This window comes from Pogonomyrmex barbatus, unplaced genomic scaffold (genome assembly GCF_055798465.1).
Source record: "Pogonomyrmex barbatus isolate J1 unplaced genomic scaffold, ASM5579846v1 scaffold7, whole genome shotgun sequence".
In the NCBI taxonomy this organism is placed as follows: Eukaryota; Metazoa; Arthropoda; class Insecta; order Hymenoptera; family Formicidae; genus Pogonomyrmex; species Pogonomyrmex barbatus.
This window is the reverse complement of record NW_028297171.1, coordinates 951,495-971,990: the sequence shown is the minus strand read 5'-3', so window position 1 is coordinate 971,990 and position 20,496 is coordinate 951,495. Positions and strand designations below refer to the sequence as shown.

Sequence of the window (20,496 nt, the reverse complement as noted above, 5' to 3'; positions counted from 1 at the left end):
TGGTCAATTTCTTACTTCTTAAAGCTTAAATCACCTATTGTGGACCGACACTTACTTTTTCGAGGTGGTATCACTCTCATGACCTATGTAAAAATTGTATAGGGGAAGATACAATATTTAAAAAAGAATTAATGTTAACACGAGAAATACTATCATTTATTTACAATTATTTTCAGAACAAAATGGTAAATTAATAAAAATAGATTAATTAAATTTGCATGCAGTTCCAACAACTACAATATCAGTAGGGAGACAATTTTATAAAGTAATGAATGCATTTTTCATCATGGATCATCTATTGAAGATGGTCATTATACAAGTATATGTAAAGATGAAACGTCTAATGGATGGATAGACATTGATGATGCGCAAATTAACAAGAAAAAATGGTCTAAAGGAGCAAAAAATGTGTATACATTTTTTTTAAAAAAAATTATTAAAAAATAATGATTAAATACTGATTGTTTTTTCTAATATATATAAAATAAAAAAATGTTTCAAATATGCTAAATAATAAATACTATTTGTTACTAAAAAAATGAGTGATATCCTAATAAAATTATCTTTTAAAGAAGGTAAAAAATAAGCCAAGTTCATACGCCTGTTTTTTTATTTATGTAAAAGAAAGAATTTTATACAAAAATTTTTATCTATAAAAGTCTTTTTAATAATAAATTTCATATTGGTACAAAAGATGTGATATGACAAATTGGCGCCAACTTCTAATTTAATAAAATAAAAAGAGCTTTACATTGAAATACATTTTATTTTGCAGTGCATTTTTATTTGAAAAATCGTTTCATTATTTCTACAAAAAACATGATCAAAAATTGGCACAAACTTTTAATTATATGAAGTAGAAAAGAAACTTTGCAAAAGTGAAAAAAAATGTTATCAATCCAAATTAATGTTAATTTGTACTTGCTAAAAAAATTTTATTGAATTATTGTACTTGTGTTTATATAAAAATACAATATAAAAGAAAATCTAATATGTAAGAAAAAAAAACGACGTACAAAAACTTGGCGCGCCCGGGTCGCATTAAAACACGTACATACATACTTATGTATTGTATTATATTGCATTCTTACTGTTTATCTTTTTACATTAATAATGTATATATTACTGTAAGAATTAGACGACCGTAAGCGGTCATGAAAGAGATTCGGAATATAAACAGCTAACAGAGAAGAGCCGTCGTAGTCGTGCAGACTAAGTGTCGGATTGGTAGACAAGGGATCCTGAGTTCAAATCCAGTCGGTCTCCGTTAATTTTTTCCGAAATTAATAATAGATATCTTTCATTACTTTTCAAATTATTTGTAATAAACTTTTATACAATTTTTATTTATATATTTTTCTTTACATTTTTTTCTTTAACATTTTCTTTAACATGTAAATATATAATATTAAAAAAATTTATTAATAAATATTAAAACACATGCGTTTCTACTGGATAACATTCTAAAATAAACTCTTACGTTTCTTGCATTATTTATGTAAAAAATGTTTCATTAATTAATAATTAATTATTTATTTCACTAATTTTATTTAGTTAATATTAAAAAAGAAATAAGTTTAAAAATAAAAGATCTTAAAATATTAGGTGTACAAAAAAGTTCTGAGCTTTTTTTTGTAAAATTCAATCTTTATTCAAAAACAAACAAAAAAATATTAATCAGCGAGATATTCCCCGTTTGCATCAATGACCTTTTGCCATCTTTCGGGTAGCTTGCGAATTCCTTGACAATAGAAACTCACCGGCTTCGAAGCGATAAAGTCATCAATGCATTTTCGTATCTCTTCAAACCTCACGAAATGTGTATCAGCCAAATGATGCTGCAGCGACCGGAATAGGTAGTAATCGGAAGGCGCCATGTCTAGGCTATACACCGCGTGCGGGAGAAGTTCCCAGCCTAACAAAGCAAAGATATGGTCCTGAGTCGCTTTCGCAACATGTGGTCGAGCATTGTCATGAAGCAAGATCACTTTACGTCCTTGGCCAATAAATGGCCTCTTTTCTTCTAATGTATTGCTCAAATTGGTCAATTGTTGTTGGTAGCGGTCTGCCGTGATTGTTTCACCCGGTTGTAACAATTCGTAATACAACACACCTTTCCAATCCCAGATACAAAGCAAAACCTTCTTAGCGTGGATATTGGGCTTTGGCGTCGATGTCGAAGATTGACTAAGATCAACCCATGATTTTCTACGTTTGTTTCTTATCATAAAGAATTCACTTTTCATCGCCTGTAATGATTTTGTGCAGAAAATCTTTTTTCCGGAACTTTGAAAGCAAAGTGAGTGCAGTGTCACGCCGACGATTTTTGTTGTCTTCGGACAATTCATGCGGAACCCATCTGCCTTCCTTCTGAACCTTTCCCATCGTATGTAAACATATGGAAATGGTTTGCTGCGTAACGCCAAGCTGTTCTGCAAGCTCCTTTTCAGTTTGCGCAGAATTTATATCCAGCAGTGCTTGCAATTCGTTCGTTTCAATCTTTTGAGGGCATCCAGCACGCGGTTCATCTTCAAGACTGAAATCTCCTTGGCGAAATTTTTGATACCATCTTTTACATGTAGACTTATAGTGTTTTCTCCATATGCACAAATCATTGCAGTGACTTCAGCAGCATTTTTCTTCAGATGAAACGCGAAGTGGATGGAAAATCGAATATGCTCTTTTGTTATTGCCATCGTGAACACTACTGATTTTTGAGGTTATGTACATCAAACGCCAAACCGTATGGCATTTTAGAAGGCCAAATGTCAACGCTTTAAAACCGCAAAAAGGCGGGAAGATATATAAAATTTAAATTGTTATTTCAGTTGTATGAAATCTAAAGCTCAGAACTTTTTTGTACACCTAATATATCTTTCTATCCATTTAAGATTTCTTTTTCTAACCCAAGTGGTAGTAATTATTTAGCTTTAAAATTATTATATCACAAAATTGCTTTACTCAACCTACGTTTTTATCACAAAGAATTAAAAAGTAACAGTATAAAATAAATGATAAAATTTTATTTAAATAAAAAAAATTTTATGTAAAAACACTTGGCGCTGCTCAGACCAAACGAAAATGTAAAACTAATGATGAAATTATTTGAGTGTTATAAATAAAGGCAAGATTTATTGTTTAATATGATCATTACAATTTTATATATATATATAATTGTAAAAGTCGAACAGATGGAAGTGATCATATTAACAATAAATGTGTGTGTGTGTGTGTAAATCTGTCACATGGAGCATCGTTCATCCACGATAAAATTCATCCGTCAAGCTACAACAGTATAAAGATATCATAGAGATCTCTACAAGGTAAGTGAATGAAAGAGAGAGAGAGAGAAAAAGAGAGAGAGAAAATAAGTGAAAAATCGCATAGGTGCATACTATCGCGTATGGTAAACACGTCGACGCAGCGAACACCCTGCAGTAATCGCCTACGTCGGACGGTGAGTTGTGCCGTCCCTGCCTACCTTCCGCGTTTCTATTCGCTAACTTTTTTCTTTTATAATTTAAAATGTAAGCGTCGGACAAAATTTTCGTAGAGGAAAAATCATCTCAGAATTAATTCAGAAGTACGTCCTTGCAAGGACACAGGGATGTTCTGAATCACCCTGTATATATTATATATATTTTTATATGTGTTATCAGGAGACACAGTAGTGTCTCGGGTGTCAAGTTAACCAAGAACACTACCGTGTGACTTTACGCGAGTCGACGAGATGCGAGCATTCGAAATTATCGAATCTCAATAACGACTAAAGTTCTAAATAGGCTTGATTGATAGCTTGAGTTCGACTTACATAATAAAAGTATTTTTATTTTCCTGTTACGTGCCCGAGCGGAGATATTGCTACGCAAAGTTCGATTTGAAAATTTTTACTTTAAGAAACGTTATTGCCGTTGCCTTTGTACGGCTGCAATGTCTGTCGCAAAATGTCACTATTAATCTTATCGATTCAGCGGATCATAGGATCTACTAGCGAATAGCGAATCAATATTCGCTGGGTCCCAGTGTTGCTATCAGGGACGCTTTCTCGCGCATGCGTATTTAGATCCAGGTTCAATGAAATATCACGTTTAGAAGAAAAAAGATATTACTTAATCTTTACTGAAATTTTTTATATTATATAAAATTGTTTATAATTATATAAAATTATATAAAATTGTAAAAATTATATAAAAATTATTTAATTACATAGAATTTTAATATAATTAATATTAATAACCTTAAAAATATAATTAATATTAATAACATACAATAACATTAATTTTTTAACAAAGTTATATTTTTGTAAATATAAGGAAAGAAAGTATATAATAAAACACATTTATGTGTTTAAAATTATTAGAATAGATCGATTCAAATTGAACACACAGCGCCTTCCCTTGAACACTCGAGAATATCAAATAGATCTCGTGATATGCTACGCCATGCTAGAAGTCAGTTACAGTTGAGTCGTCGCACAAAAAGGCTTCACGCTGTACGCTCGTCAAATATATCCTTTTTGTCAAATTAATATCGCAGTGTTAACCTCATTTTCGTCCCTATCGTATCCTGATAGGTTATGGGCCCAGGATAGACGTTCGTGTAAAAAACAATAATCAATAACGGAAATCGAAAGATCCAATCGACTAGAGTGATAAAAAAAAAAGAGGTGCGGTTCGCGTGCGGAAACAAATATAGCAGCGTCGAATAACTCACAAAGCATCGAGAAACTCATGATGATACTTAATTCAACGATGATAATTATGAGTCGTGGAAATTTCAGATGAGAAGTATTCTCATTTGTAATGAACTATGGTTCTATGCAAACGGTGATGAAGTGAAAACCGAAGCAAATCGCGCAGAATGGACGAAGAAGAATCAGAAAGCTTTAGCGATAATTACGCTGAGCATGTCACGCGGCCAGCTAAATCATATCAAGAAAACTGAGACGTCGAACGCAGCATGGACGGAACTCGAACGAATTTACGAGTCAAAAGGCCCCGTTCGCAAAGCAACACTGTACAAACAATTATACAAGAAAAAAGATCCACCAATAATGAGATATCTCAATGATTTCATGAGCAAAGCCGAACAATTAACGGAGGCTGGAATTAATATTCCCGATGATTTATTATCATGTTACTCGGATCGTTGCCCGAAGAATTCGAAAGCTTCACAATGACAATCGAATCACGTGACGAAATCCTTAGCGTTAGTAACCTTAAAATAAAACTGTTCGAAGAGGAAGCTTGACAAATGGAGAGAGACAAACGTTTCGATAAAAAAAAGAAAAATGAACGTCAGCGGCGAAGCACTGTATACGAAAGCGACGAAACAAAATAATCCTCGTGCAAATAAAAATAAGAATACCTTAAAACAAAAACCGAAATTCAGTGGAAAGTGTTATGAATGTGGAAAAATCGAACATAAAGGCGCCGATTGCTATGTGAGGAAGAGACATGAAACGAAAAAGACAGGTGACGCAATGATGGCAATCGCGTATAACGTCGAAGTAAAAAGATCGAATTTCTGGTGTTTGTATAGTGCGGCTACGAGATACATGTCAAATGAAAAATAAAAATTCGGCGCACTCGACGAAAGTATGAAATCAAAAATTTTTACTGCATCTGATTATTAAATCGTGCGGTGTCGGTGAAATCACATTAGACGTTAAACTAAACAATAAAAAGATGAATCGGGTGAAATTAACAAACGCGATTTTTATGCCCCGAACTGAAAAATAACTTAATATCGATTCCACAAATAATGAAAAACAGTTTCAAAGTGATTTTTTACACGAATCGCGCGGTTGTTAAACCGCTCCGCGTAATTTGTCTAAGGTGGCAACGATTTGCGGAAGAGAATACGTGTCTCGCTCAATGACTTCAAGCGTTTGAAGTCTATGCAAAATCTTGGTTTGCCATCGCGTTTTCGAACAATCACTACCGGCGAACTTCACGTGCTTTTGGATGGTTCACTCCCTCGCGAAGCATTTCATCAATCTTCGTCATCAATTACGCACTGCATCGTTGAATTACGCGGTCAACATCGTTGTTTGATAAGTGTGCCTTCTTTTAATCGAATATTATGTTGCTCGGTCGGACCTCGAATATTTTCGAATTTTTGCAATTCGTCTTTTAGAAATTCACGGAGTTTTGCGTTCTCTGTTTCGTTTTGCTAACTGGCGGCGGATATGCGGGCCGACGAGGCATTCTTGCCTTCGTCACTCGGTGGCAAGAGAATAATATTCGATCTTTTCCATAGATCCAGCATCCATTTTCCGAGCATTTCGCTCTCTTAGGCAAGATATGGAAGCGGTGCCAGATCGTTTGTTTCTTTATTTGCACCAAAAGATTAACTGTGCCTGATATTTCTACGGGTGTGTTATCCGCGAGTTTCGCTTGACTCGGGGTATCCTCGGGCACAAAACGGAGATTCAGTGTGCAGTCTCCCGATTAATAAATGAAATTTCGGATCCGGTAGTGCGGATAAATCAGTGCGACCACCAGTTGGTCGCAGATGTTGATCCGAATATGCGGGCACGATGTGAACGTTACTTGAGGGGCCGGGGTTCATTCGTGCTCGTCCCATCATTCGGTTTCGGCGACTTTTTCCGTTTTCGGTAGGTGACATTCTCAAGTAAAGACTCACCGTCACATCCGCAAAATTTACATGGAGGACGTTGACAATTAAAACATGTGTCCGCGTTGTTTGCAGCGTCAGTACTCTGCTCGGTTATACACGGCGGCCGCAACTGGTTTCGGATGCGGAGAGGAGTCGTGCTTCGCGGTCGTCGTTGCCGTCTTTCATTGACGCTGAATTTCTTTGAAATCTGCCGGTAGGTCTTGGAGCGTCGCGAGATCGACGGCGTCGTGGCGGAGAATATACATTTTATACTTCGGGTGCATATTTTCATATATTTGCTCCATCTGTGCAGCCATCGAAAAACCCCCGGCGCGACGCATCATCGTTTCTACTTCGTTCGCGTGCGAAATTGTGTTCGGTTTTTGAATGCGGACGGCAATATCTTTTAATAATTGATTGCGGCGTAGACAGTATTATGCTCGAAATGCAAAACTGTTCCCACGTACTCCAGTGTTAGCGATGGTCTGCCCTGAATCGTTTTCTAAAATCTTATTTCCAGGCGTGAAAGCCGGTACGTCGGACGACTTGACCGCGTTAACAACGTTTTTTGCCTTCACAAGTTTCTTTTAGTCATTGCCGTAGTATTTCCACCGTCTCTTCTGTGTCGGCGTAACGGCGCGCGAGTTCAGCTTCGAGTTCCTCTTTCTTAAGTTGATGAATCCAGTTAGTAGTCGGCATCCCTTCGATTTTATTTTTCTATCTCCGATCCCTATTCGAGCGCCATAAAATGGATACGCATCAGATCGGTTCGATTCGCGACTCGTTCTCACAGTTTGCGGGATAGCATCAATCGCCATGAAAGAAAGTTTCGGTGAAAAATAAAATATAGAAGCGTTGGATTTTAATATTGTTTGCAATATACTATACTGAACGTTCGTACTGATCGCAAGTTTTTGCATGAGATCGAGAAACGAACAAAATAAGTTTTGTAACAACAAACTTAATAAATTTATTTAACACAAATCGTAATATGTTCAACGTCACATTCACAGTAGTCAAAAAAATATAACATACTCTTAATTTTAGTTTCCGAATACGCACGAAGCAATTGAGACAACAACAAAGTGAATTAATTTTAAAAAATCAACAAAAAAATGGACGGCAAGCGATAGCCGAAACGATTCCATGAAACAAGCGATTTCGTGAGACCGAATAGGCAAGTGTTTCTAGAGCGAGCTTGAATCTAACTCGAAAGCTAGAACTATAAAACTGTCGCGATAGCAGAGCACGGCGACTGTCTGTCGCCGTGCTCTGCTATCGCGACAGTTTTATAGTTCTAAATTGTTCCTCGCACAGATCGTTATGAATTCTTTGTCTCAGAGCAATCCAAAGCCACATCACTCAATAATCATGTGTCGCTAATTGATTCGTGGATTCGCAGCCCGTCGCTGGCAAGCGCGTATTGGTCGTACTTTGAATACGCCGCCGAATTTCGGTGTTGGCGCAGCAGCACGCGTACATTTGGACGCTAATTGATCGAGCATCAATATGCGCGACAACGCCAGAGACAAAGAGCTATGCGTGAATATCTAACTGATTTATTATATATAAAATATTTGGATTCGCCATTTTCGCTTTTAACCCTTGACGCTTTTAACCCTTTTATGCATCGCCGCAGAAATGCCCATGCGGTGCACTTTATGCTATCAATCTCAAACAAATATATACACTCATATATTTACAAGACTTGAAACTATTTACAACTACTGACTGGTTGTTACAAACTTTGTTTTGTTATTTACGATATATACAGAATTTGACAGGAATTAGATTTTAAATCTTGGAATCGTGTTCATCGTTCTTTGAAAAAGTTCGCGAATTTCAGAAATCTTACAATCTCGACTCATGGCTCTTCCGCGAATTCGACGCGTCGCAATAGTAAGCGCGCGATGTGAGACGGTGCGCGGGATTTCGGCATGCGCGATGTTAGTCGCGTGGCCGAACAGCTGTTTGCTTGTCAAAACATATCGTCTCGTCACAGTCTTTCTCGGACGGAGTTTCTCGGACTAGAATCGGAACTTAGAAATTGCTGTGATTCGGAGTCAGGAAGCTCCCTGCTCTATCACCGACAGCGATGGAAGTTTGCACACGAGGCCTTCCTAAAAGGCCAAGTTAAGAAGCGCCTTTACTCGAGAATTATCTCATGTATTTCGGAAACGGGAGCGATTTTGCTTGTAGCTCCTAGCTTGCTAAGAACATCCTAAAATCGCCTTCTGGACTCTAGGATGCATATCTCATCGAGATCAGCACTGGATTATCTGCTATCTCACCGGTAATGTAAAGTGAAAATCATCCGTCAGAGTCAGCTGATATACCCGAGTCAGCCGTAAATCGGGAAGAATCGGATACAGCTCGGCCGAATTCGGATTCTGGGGCTGATTCCGCCGGGGATGATCTCGCCGACAGATTCGCGAAATTCGTTGAACGGGCTCGGCGATTTCACGAATATGTTCGATAGCGCGGTCGATAGCGGGGCCAGCAACAGTGGTCCAATACGCGGTCTATTATATTATATTTCACGTGTCGTTCACGTGAATTCGCACTATTCGAATCGCAATTATAGCGTTCGATGGTTGACGCGAATTATCGAAATTAATTACAGAGGGAGAGCTGATCAGAGTGTTTTGTTACATTATTAAACTTTTAGATTCCCGAAGAATCCGCACAATTTCATTCTTTTGAATAAAAAACGCAACACAAAAGAGTAGGTATAAAAAGTGACATGATTTGCACGAAATAAAGTAAATTTAAGCGGTCTTTTCTTTTGATGATATTTGAATTAAAGTAATTAAAGAATTTTGAATTACTTAAATTTTTAAAATTGAATATCAAAATTCTTACAAATATATAGAATAAACATAGCATTTATTAATTTTGTAAATTTTAATTTTTTCTGTGAGAGTCTTTGTTTTGCTAATGTATTGTTTTGTTCTTCAAGTTTATGTTTTCTTTTCCTTCCCTATTTGTTTTTCACGTATCATATCATATTCTCTAGAGAGAACGACTATAACTTTGGGGGCTCGTCCGGGATCACGCGTTAGTGTAATACGAGAGAAGCAAGACAATAATGGCGACGAACGACGGTCGAAGTGACGACGGCATATGCGATAAACAAATGGACGACATGACAGTTGTCCAACTAAAAGACGAATTAAAATAACGCAAGTTGAGAATGACGGGAAACAAGGCAGAATTGACACAACATCTTAAAGCAGCAATGTTCTTGGAAGGACAGAGAGACAATGATGTAAACGAGGACGATGATGACGAGGATAATGGAAGCTTCGAATTCAGCGGCGAAACCTGACGATGATTCGGAGGAAGATAAGCACCAAGCTAATCATTCGTTTAGACGGGACCAGCGTCTCTTAACTTTCAAAGATATTGAAGATTTCATCGATACATTTAATGGAAATGTTAAACGTAAAGATATTAAACGGTGGGTAAAAGACTTTGAGGAAATGGCAAGATTATGTGATTGAGACGATGTGCAAAAGTCAATATATGCGAAAAGGCTGTTACGCGGGTCGGCATGATTATTCGTGAGATATGAAGTGCGCGGAAAATCGTGGAAAGACATTAAATCGACGCTGAAATGAAAATTTTTTCAGAAAGTCAACAGTCACGAGGAGCTCCAGAGCAGGAAGAAGGACAATGAGACATACCATGAGTACTGTTACAAAATGCTTGAGATCGCTTCTCGAATGAAGATAGAGAGTAGTGCGCTAATACAATATATAATAGATGGTACAATCGATGATAAGGTGAATAAAATTATTTTATATGGCGCGAAAAGTATTTCCGAATTCAAGCGTAAATTTGATTTATATAAAATAATGAAAAACAAGTCTAAATGTCATTATAAGGCGGACGAAACAAGAAGAAGATTTCGCATAAAGAGTTAGGTAAACGAAACGATATGCGGTGTTATAATTGCGGTGATAAGAATTACATGAGCGCGACATGTCTGGTAAAAGAGAAAGGAGTCAAGTGTTTCAGATGCGAAGAGTATGGCCACATCGCGGCTAATTGTTCTAAGATATCTAGTAACAAACCGAGAAATTGTAACGCGCTGCAAATCGATACGAGAAAATATTACAAAGACGTCTGTATAAACGGATTTGAGATCGGTTCTAATTAATATTGATAGCGATATCAGTTTAATATCAGCAGATTATTATATTAAAGTTGGAGCGCCTGTGTTAATAAAGCGTCAAATAAAGTTTAACAGGGCTCGAACGAGAATAAGACATTAGGCGAAACGCACGTTAAGATTAATATCGATGACTATATGGTATATGACCGTAAGGTGTGGAGAATGCTGTTTTTTGTTTGTGTTCCTCATGCATGGGGATTTGATGGTATCCCGATGCTAAATCCAATGTTGTAAAATATTTCGCGTTTCCTAGTTGATCTAGTATGTCAGTGATATTCGGGAGCGGGAAAGAATCGCCGATTGTTAAGTCATTTAATTTCCGAAAGTCCACAACTATTCGTAATTTTCGCTCTCCAGATGCGTCTATTTTCTTTGGTACTACTAGTAAGGGTGCGTTCCACTGACTCGTGCTGGGACGGATTATCTCGTCGTCCAGCATTTTCGCTATCTGTTTATTTACTTCTGCCTTGTGCTTCTCTGGTAATCTATATGGTCGGACATTCACTGGCGCGCTATCTGCTCGCGTATTTATTTCATGTGCTACTGCATTAGTGTACGATAGGCGATCGTTTTCTAGGTGGAAGATATCACAGAAATCTTCGCAAATCTGGTGCAAGGTTTTCTTTTCTTCTTTATTTAAATGCTCGGTTCGCATTTGTCTGTGCAGTTTTTCTTTACGAGCTTGAATGGGCTCGTCGCTTGTTTCGTTACTTGACACCTCCATGGTATACATGTGTGCGGCGTCTTTTGTCCTTATCTCGTCCACCGTGACTAGCGGCGTTGTTATCTCCACTGATTCTCCTGTGGTGTTTATCACACTTATTGGACATACGTTTTCTTCCGGTATGACCAAACAATTTCCTATGAAGATTCCGGGTTTGGTTTCGACTGCATTTACTATTCCAATGCTATTCCGATCGGTTACTGCCTGAATTATGGTTTCACTGCGAGGCGTTAGCATGGTTTTCTTGTACGGATAGAGTTTGAACGTTGTGTTGCCAATACGGACTTGTTTTTTCCCATGATCGCATTTCGCTTGTTGTTTATTCAAAAAGTCTAGTCCCAGTATCCCTTCGTAATTTATTGGGAAGTCATCTCTTACTACGTACATAGTGTGCCGTATCTCTCGGTCTCCTAGCGTTATCGTTGCTCTTATCTTTCCGAGTGTGTGTATCTTGTGGCCCGTAACTCCGGTTAGGGCTAAACGTTCTTCGCGCATTAGTGTGTTTCCCTTTAGATTTCCCACTTTTATTAATGTCAAAGTGGCGCCTGTATCGAGGAGGAAACTTGTTTTTCCCTTTCTTGTCTCTCGCATCGGCAGGGTAATCAAGTCTAACGTGGCGTTTGTATGAGGCGTATTCACCTGTGTCACTTGATGCTCGCGTACGGTTCGTGTTATCTTTGTTCTCGGTTTCTCTTCTTCTTCGTCGTCGCCACTGCTTGTGAACGATAGGTCATCGCTCTCCCTTTGCTGCTTATTCTTTCTCATTATTACAGCGGTATTTATTTGTCGCTCTTTTTCATTATCCTGTCTCGTGCGTCTCGGTTGCCCCTTTCTCAGGTGGCCATTCAGTGACCAGCATTCGTCGCGTTTATGACCTGCCTTTTTGCAGTACGAGCAGTATTTCTCGATATTATTTACGTTCGTCGGTCGTTCGGTTCGCGGTAGCGGATATTTATTTGTATATCGGCTTGAACGACAGTCGCGCGCCAAATGTCCTGGCCTACCGCATTTGTGGCACTCCAGTTTTTGATTGCGGTTTCTATACTGTTCTTGGTTGCTTCTAGCTTTCTCGTTATTATACATTTTTATAGGTTGGCTACCTTTTAATTTTTCTTCGGCTGTCGCGCCTAGCATCGCGGCTGTTAAATTCGTATAGTTCCTGGATCGTACTATTGTTTGTATCTCGTCACGTAATCCTAGTTGGAAATTTTCTAGGGCTAATTCTTGTATCGTATCTAGGATTGCCTTTCATTGTTCCGCGGTGTGCTCGCGTCCTTCTACCATAGATTGATAGAGTTCCATTGCTAGTTTGTCAACGCGGAGTCCGTATTCTCGCGCGCTTTCCCCGGGTTTTTGACGGGTTATATTAAACTCTCGCTGAATGTGCGTAGTGCTACGTTTTGCCAAATAGCACATCTCGATCTCGCGCTTCAGTTGCATGAACGTGCGTATATCCCTTGTTTGGAAATCGTGCATGGCTTTCCCTGTTAGTTTCGTGCACAGGATCGCTTTTAATAATGATTTTTCGTCGGCAGGATTTATTTCGCTCATCGCGTACGTGCTTGCATTTAAAAATTTTTGAACTTGGTTCCGCGATGATCCGTCCATTTCCGGAATCATATCGCGGGCTTCTTTCAATTTCATAAACGTATGTGCGGGATCTCGCGAATTTCGGACATCGTCTCGTGTACGCCCGTATGTCATTTCTATCGGTTCGTCATTTTCTGCACTCCGATCGTAATTAACGACTTCTAGTTGGCTCATGCGGCCCTGTAGTGCTCGCATGCCTTCTATCAATTCGACCAACATTGCATCTCGCGCGTCGTGCGAAGATTCCGCCGGGTCAGGTTTCCAGTGCGCTTGGCTTAAAGTGGCTCTCATTCGCTTTACTTCGTCGTCCAATTCTTTGTTTACTACTTGTTGTTCTTCCGCGATCGATTTTAACGGTGTGCTCGAGGGTTGATTTGCCATTTCCGCTGGATTTATGTTTCGTGAAGCGGTGTAAAATTCGGTTGGATCGAACACGCTACTATCGTAAGATGTCAATGAGAATTCTCCGCGGCTAGGATTACTTGCGTTTGTGCCGTCGCTATGGTCAGATCTTGCGTCTGTTGGTTGTAATAGAGCGTCGTCGCGTCTCTCACTACTCGGTAGTAGGCTATTATCTATGTCACTAAGCGAAAACACGCGTTCAATTACAATGTTCGGATGTAATTCCGGTTGACTCGTCAGACTATCGTCCGAATAATAATTACTTAAATCGCGGCGTACGTTATCGCGCGGATCGCGTGAATTTTCCGTCTGCTCGAGGCTCGGAGGGCTCGGGCTGAGCGCTCGGCTGGCTGACGCACTATGTAGCCACGACGTGTTTCTTTGAGCAGGAGTTTGGTTAACTCCCTCGTTCGACATCTACCTACACGCTTTTTTCGCTATCTAATGCGCTTGGCTTAATTTTCTATAACTTACATTACGCTCGCAATTCGCATGTTTGTGACGCGGCGCTGGCTGTTGCGGTAGGTCGTGGCTTCTCCGGTGTCACTGATATGCTCTGCGTTGTGGCTCTACCGGCTCTTTCTCGCTGCAGGGATGTCGACTTCTTTTCCGGCCTTTTCCTTGATTTCCGATCGTTTGTTCCTTCCAGATGACTGGGTACAGCTGCGAAACGATCCCACCGCTGCCACCAGATATGTTGTGCGGGTCGTTTCGAAGGATCGGTCCAGGAGTCGGCGGAGAAGACACATTCACTACTTCTTCTTTATTTGAATAAATTTTATTAAAACTTAATACAGTTTGTCTTTACTAGTTCGGACCGCGACAGACGTGACGGCACACGGATCTCGACGAGTCCTCTCCTCATATCGGTCTCCCGTTTTTATCCTGTTCCGGGCGGCCGGTCCTTGCCGTATCATCAACATGCTCGTCAGCGTTCGCGGTATATTTCTGGGTCGCGCGGCGGTTTTCCGCGTAAGGGCCGCGCAACCCGGTTAACAGTTGCTTCATGTCGAACGATTACACCATATTTGCGCGATTAGCACAATTCGCTGTCGCTTGGTAAAATAATAATTCATCGGATAAAATATCGCTTGCCGCAATCCGCTTTGTCAGCGGTGGGCGCGATTGCATTCTCGGCGCTCGCGACATCGGTCATACTCCTAAAAAATATAAACAAAAATATAAACAATTATGTGATCATGTATTGAAAGTTCTACGGACAAGCGGACAAATGATGTTATATTTTTTATAATAGATGAAATATCAATGATATCTAATCTAATTTAATTTTAATGTATATACATTTTCGATTATCCGAAATATATGACACTACTGAATGTAATGATGACTGGTTTGATAGAAAATATATTCTTTTATTTGGAGATCTTCTTCAATTATCTTCTGTACGAAGATTTTGTTTTTGTTCATTTATTGAAAGAAAAAAATTGATAAATATATTGGCACTTTAGGAACCATTAATTTGTGGACTACATTATTTGAATATGATGAATTGACAATTAATATGTGACAGCAAGGAGATATGACTTATCGTGAATTGTTATCGCGTATTCGTATTGGTTTATTGACAAATTCAGATCACGAGATTCTTCAAAATAGAAAAATATCCTTTACGAATACTTCTTTTAATTCAAGATTGGATGAAATATGTAATTTTATTATCAATTTATCAGTTTACACTGTGTGTTTACTTCCTACTTGTCATATGTATGATATTTTAAACACTGCAATGTTGAATCGTATTAATTCAAAAGAAGTATTATTAATTGCTGAAGACACGATAAATTGTATTTCATACATAAAAAAGAAAGTATTGAAAGTATTATCGAAAAATGATGAAGATGATACTAGAACAGTTGGACTTTCGAAAACAAATTATTATTAAGATTGGAGCAAAAGTAATGATAAGACGTAATATTGATGTTAGTTTGGGACTAGTAAATGATACAATCGCGAAAGTAATATCAATTGTTCAAGGTATAAATACTGAATATGTAGAAAAAATCAAATTTTATTACCTACAGATTACCTACAGATTCAGAATACTTGATTGAAAGAGTCAGTGTTAAATTTCAAGTGATGGATAGAGCTTACGTTATCAGAAAACAATTTCCATTATCATTAAGTTATGGAATCACTATACATAAAAGCCAAGGATTAAGTTTACAAAATGCTATTATGGACATTGGTAATTCTGTATTTAATGCAGGACAAGATTATGTTGCTTTGTCACGAGTAACATCTAGAGAAGATTTGTATTTAATTAATTACGATCCCTCTATAAAAGCTAGTGAAGATGCAATTATTGAATATAATCGATTAAAACAAACGTATAAATCAGAAGCGAAATTGATTGATATTTCAAAACAAAAATATACTAAAATAAAAGATACTTTATGGACATTACCAAAAATTATTTCTTCTGTTCAAGAATCACATGAAACGATTCGAAAAAATACTGTTGGGTAATACATGGTAATACATTCCAAAATAAAGATAAAGTTTCATCTTACGCAAATGCAGTTTTGCAATGTCTTTTACATTTAAATGTTATTAGAAAACAAATTTTTGAGTGTAAATTAAATGTTTTAGGTATATTAATGAATCGATATGAAAACGGAATATCTAATTTGAATACATTTATAATACGACAAGATTTAAGAGATAATTTTTCTAGCTGTATAAAACAAGATGCATCTGAATTTCTCATAGCTGTGAAAAATATGATTATATAAAAAATCTAGTTAAGCATCAAATACGTTCCACTATATAGTGCAAAACTTGTGATAATACAATTATTATTACTAATGATAATATTCTTATTTTAATTTCCATTACTAATTTAAAGAAAGACAGTTACGATCTTAATAATTTATTAAATATTACTTTTTCGAGGTGGTATCACTCTCATAACCTATGTAAAAATTGTACAGGGAAAGATACAATATTTAAAAAAGAATTAACATTATTATATTAACATTATATATTAACACGAGAAATATTTATAATTTATTTACAATTATTTTCACAACAAAATTAATAAAAATAGATCAATTTAATTTGCGTGCAATACCAACAACTACAATATCAATAGGGAGACAATTTTATAAGGTAATGAATGCCATTTTTCATCATGGATCATCTATTGAAGATGGTCAAGTTATACATATATATAAAGATGAAACGTCTAATGGATGGATTGATGATGCACAAATTAACAAGAAAAAATGGCCTAGAGGAGCAAAAAATATATATATTTTTTTTTAAAAAAGATTATTAAAAAATAATGATTGAATACTGATTGTTTTTTCTAGTGTATATAAAGTAAAAAAATGTTTCAAATATGTTAAATAATAAATACTATTTGTTACTAAAAAAATGAGTGATATCCTAACAAAATTATCTTTTAAAAAAGGTAAAAAATAACGCCAAGTTCCCGTTTTTTTATTTATGTAAAAGAAAGAATTTTATACAAAAATTTCCATCTACAAAAGTCTTTTTAATAATAAATTTCATATTGAAAGATGTGATATGAAGAACTGATGCCAACTTCTAATTTAATAAAATAAAAAGAGCTTTACATTGAATACATTTTATTTTGTAGTTCATTTTTATTTGAAAAATCGTTTCATATTTCTACAAAACACATGATATCAAAAATTGGCACAAACTTTTAATTATATGAAGTAGAAAAGAAACTTTGCAAAGGTGAAAAAAGATATTATCAATCCAAAATTAATGTCAATTTGTGGTTGCCAAAAAAATTTTATTGAATTATTGTACTTGTGTTTATATAAAAATAAAATATAAAAGAAAATCTGATGTGTAAGAAAAAAAACGACGTACAAAGCTTGACGCGCCCGAGTCGCATTAAAACTTTTAATAATAATGAATTATGTGACAGACAAATAGAAAATAGTTCGAATTAAAATTTAATATATTTTAAGATTTTTTTAAACTTATTTCTTTTTTAATATTAACTTAATAAAATTAGTGAAATATATAATTAATTATTAATTAAAACATTTTTTATATAAATAATGCAAGAAACTTAAGAGTTTATTTTATTAGAATGTTATCCAGTATAAACGCATGTGTTTTAATATTTATTAATAAATTTTTTTTAATATTATATATTTATTATACATATAATGTTAAAGAAAATTATATAAAAATTATATAAAAAATTTATTTATAAATATTTTTAAAAGTAATATATACATTATTAATGTAAAAAAATAAACAGTAAGAGTACAATATAATACAGTAAGTGTGTACGTACGTGTTACTACGCTTTTTGAAACTAAATCGGCAAATATATATACGGCATTTACATATTTTTGAAAGTACGCTGGCGCAGTACATAAGCCAAATGACATACGCAAAAACTTATAATGATCATTAGGGGTTATAAATGCGGTATATTTACTTTCCTCGGCTACTTTAACATGAAAGAAACCGTTCTTAAGATTTAGAGTACTAAAAATCTTAATCCTTCGCAAACGATAAACGATCTGATCTTCTATGATGGATCGAGGATATCGCGTCTTAACTATTTAACTTTCGATAGTCAATGCATATTCGTGTCCCTCCGTCTTTTCTCCTGACTAACACAATTGCTAGCGTAATCCGAGCATAACGGCTGGATAATACATTTGTCTAACCATTCTTTTATCTGCGCCTTGACTTCCTTCTGCTCAGATGCAGCTAGTCTACGCGCGCGTTGATATACATCGTCCTTCAATACAATATTTAATTCAATGCCTATCTCCCATCTTCTCGCCTTCATAATTTGAGATTAATTCTTTTACTTCGTCTTTACTTTTATAATCCTCGATATACGGACCTACCTCAAGGTCTACTTCGTTCTTTTCATCGATAATGTCAATCCCATTTACTTTTGGTATGACCGAAGATCAAAAATATTAATGATTTTAATAACGCCCTGTCGCATCCGCATTTCAACACCGTTTAAAAAGTCTATTCTGATCAACGCTGCGCTCTGCATATAAGTATATAAGCATATAAAACATGAAGTTTGATTTCGTATATATAGTCATCGATATTAATCTTAACGTGCGTTTCGCCTAATGTCTTATTCTCGTTCGAGCCCTGTTAAACTTTATTTGACGCTTTATTAACACAGGCGCTCCAACTTTAATATAATAATCTGCTGATATTAAACTGATATCGCTATCAATATTAATTAGAACCGATCTCAAATCCGTTTATACAGACGTCTTTGTAATATTTTCTCGTATCGATTTGCAGCGCGTTACAATTTCTCGGTTTGTTACTAGATATCTTAGAACAATTAGCCGCGATGTGGCCATACTCTTCGCATCTGAAACACTTGACTCCTTTCTCTTTTACCAGACATGTCGCGCTCATGTAATTCTTATCACCGCAATTATAACACCGCATATCGTTTCGTTTACCTAACTCTTTATGCGAAATCTTCTTCTTGTTTCGTCCGCCTTATAATGACATTTAGACTTGTTTTTCATTATTTTATATAAATCAAATTTACGCTTGAATTCGGAAATACTTTTCGCGCCATATAAAATAATTTTATTCACCTTATCATCGATTGTACCATCTATTATATATTGTATTAGCGCACTACTCTCTATCTTCATTCGAGAAGCGATCTCAAGCATTTTGTAACAGTACTCATGGTATGTCTCATTGTCCTTCTTCCTGCTCTGGAGCTCCTCGTGACTGTTGACTTTCTGAAAAAATTTTCATTTCAGCGTCGATTTAATGTCTTTCCACGATTTTCCGCGCACTTCATATCTCACGAATAATCATGCCGACCCGCGTAACAGCCTTTTCGCATATATTGACTTTTGCACATCGTCTCAATCACATAATCTTGCCATTTCCTCAAAGTCTTTTACCCACCGTTTAATATCTTTACGTTTAACATTTCCATTAAATGTATCGATGAAATCTTCAATATCTTTGAAAGTTAAGAGACGCTGGTCCCGTCTAAACGAATGATTAGCTTGGTGCTTATCTTCCTCCGAATCATCGTCAGGTTTCGCCGCTGAATTCGAAGCTTCCATTATCCTCGTCATCATCGTCCTCGTTTACATCATTGTCTCTCTGTCCTTCCAAGAACATTGCTGCTTTAAGATGTTGTGTCAATTCTGCCTTGTTTCCCGTCATTCTCAACTTGCGTTATTTTAATTCGTCTTTTAGTTGGACAACTGTCATGTCGTCCATTTGTTTATCGCATATGCCGTCGTCACTTCGACCGTCGTTCGTCGCCATTATTGTCTTGCTTCTCTCGTATTACACTAACGCGTGATCCCGGACGAGCCCCCAAAGTTATAGTCGTTCTCTCTAGAGAATATGATATGATACGTGAAAAACAAATAGGGAAGGAAAAGAAAACATAAACTTGAAGAACAAAACAATACATTAGCAAAACAAAGACTCTCACAGAAAAAATTAAAATTTACAAAATTAATAAATGCTATGTTTATTCTATATATTTGTAAGAATTTTGATATTCAATTTTAAAAATTTAAGTAATTCAAAATTCTTTAATTACTTTAATTCAAATATCATCAAAAGAAAAGACCGCTTAAATTTACTTTATTTCGTGCAAATCATGTCACTTTTTATACCTACTCTTTTGTGTTGCGTTTTTTATTCAAAAGAATGAAATTGTGCGGATTCTTCGGGAATCTAAAAGTTTAATAATGTAACAAAACACTCTGATCAGCTCTCCCTCTGTAATTAATTTCGATAATTCGCGTCAACCATCGAACGCTATAATTGCGATTCGAATAGTGCGAATTCACGTGAACGACACGTGAAATATAATATAATAGACCGCGTATTGGACCACTGTTGCTGGCCCCGCTATCGACCGCGCTATCGAACATATTCGTGAAATCGCCGAGCCCGTTCAACGAATTTCGCGAATCTGTCGGCGAGATCATCCCCGGCGGAA

At 36.4% G+C, this 20,496-nt stretch overlaps 1 protein-coding gene and 1 long non-coding RNA gene across 2 annotated transcripts; both read right to left on the bottom strand.

Moving 5' to 3' along the window:
* Positions 1-11,164: 11,164 nt before the first annotated feature.
* Positions 11,165-13,931, bottom strand: LOC148934840 (uncharacterized). The gene has a single exon (XM_089082961.1). It carries the CDS (start codon positions 13,929-13,931, stop codon positions 12,771-12,773), a length of 1,161 nt encoding a protein of 386 aa, XP_088939087.1. The 3' UTR covers positions 11,165-12,770.
* Positions 13,932-15,108: 1,177 nt separating this feature from the next.
* On the bottom strand, positions 15,109-19,994 carry LOC148934839 (uncharacterized). Its single transcript, XR_016140797.1, has 2 exons — positions 19,437-19,994; positions 15,109-19,264 (listed from the first exon to the last, which is right to left on the bottom strand). It is a non-coding gene; the product is annotated as an uncharacterized LOC148934839 (long non-coding RNA).
* Between the last annotated feature and the right edge of the window lie 502 nt (positions 19,995-20,496).

Bases quoted from the DNA above. Each gene is read 5' to 3' on its own strand.
- LOC148934840 (XM_089082961.1), bottom strand. From the start codon at position 13,931: ATGTCGAACGAGGGAGTTAACCAAACTCCTGCTCAAAGAAACACGTCG.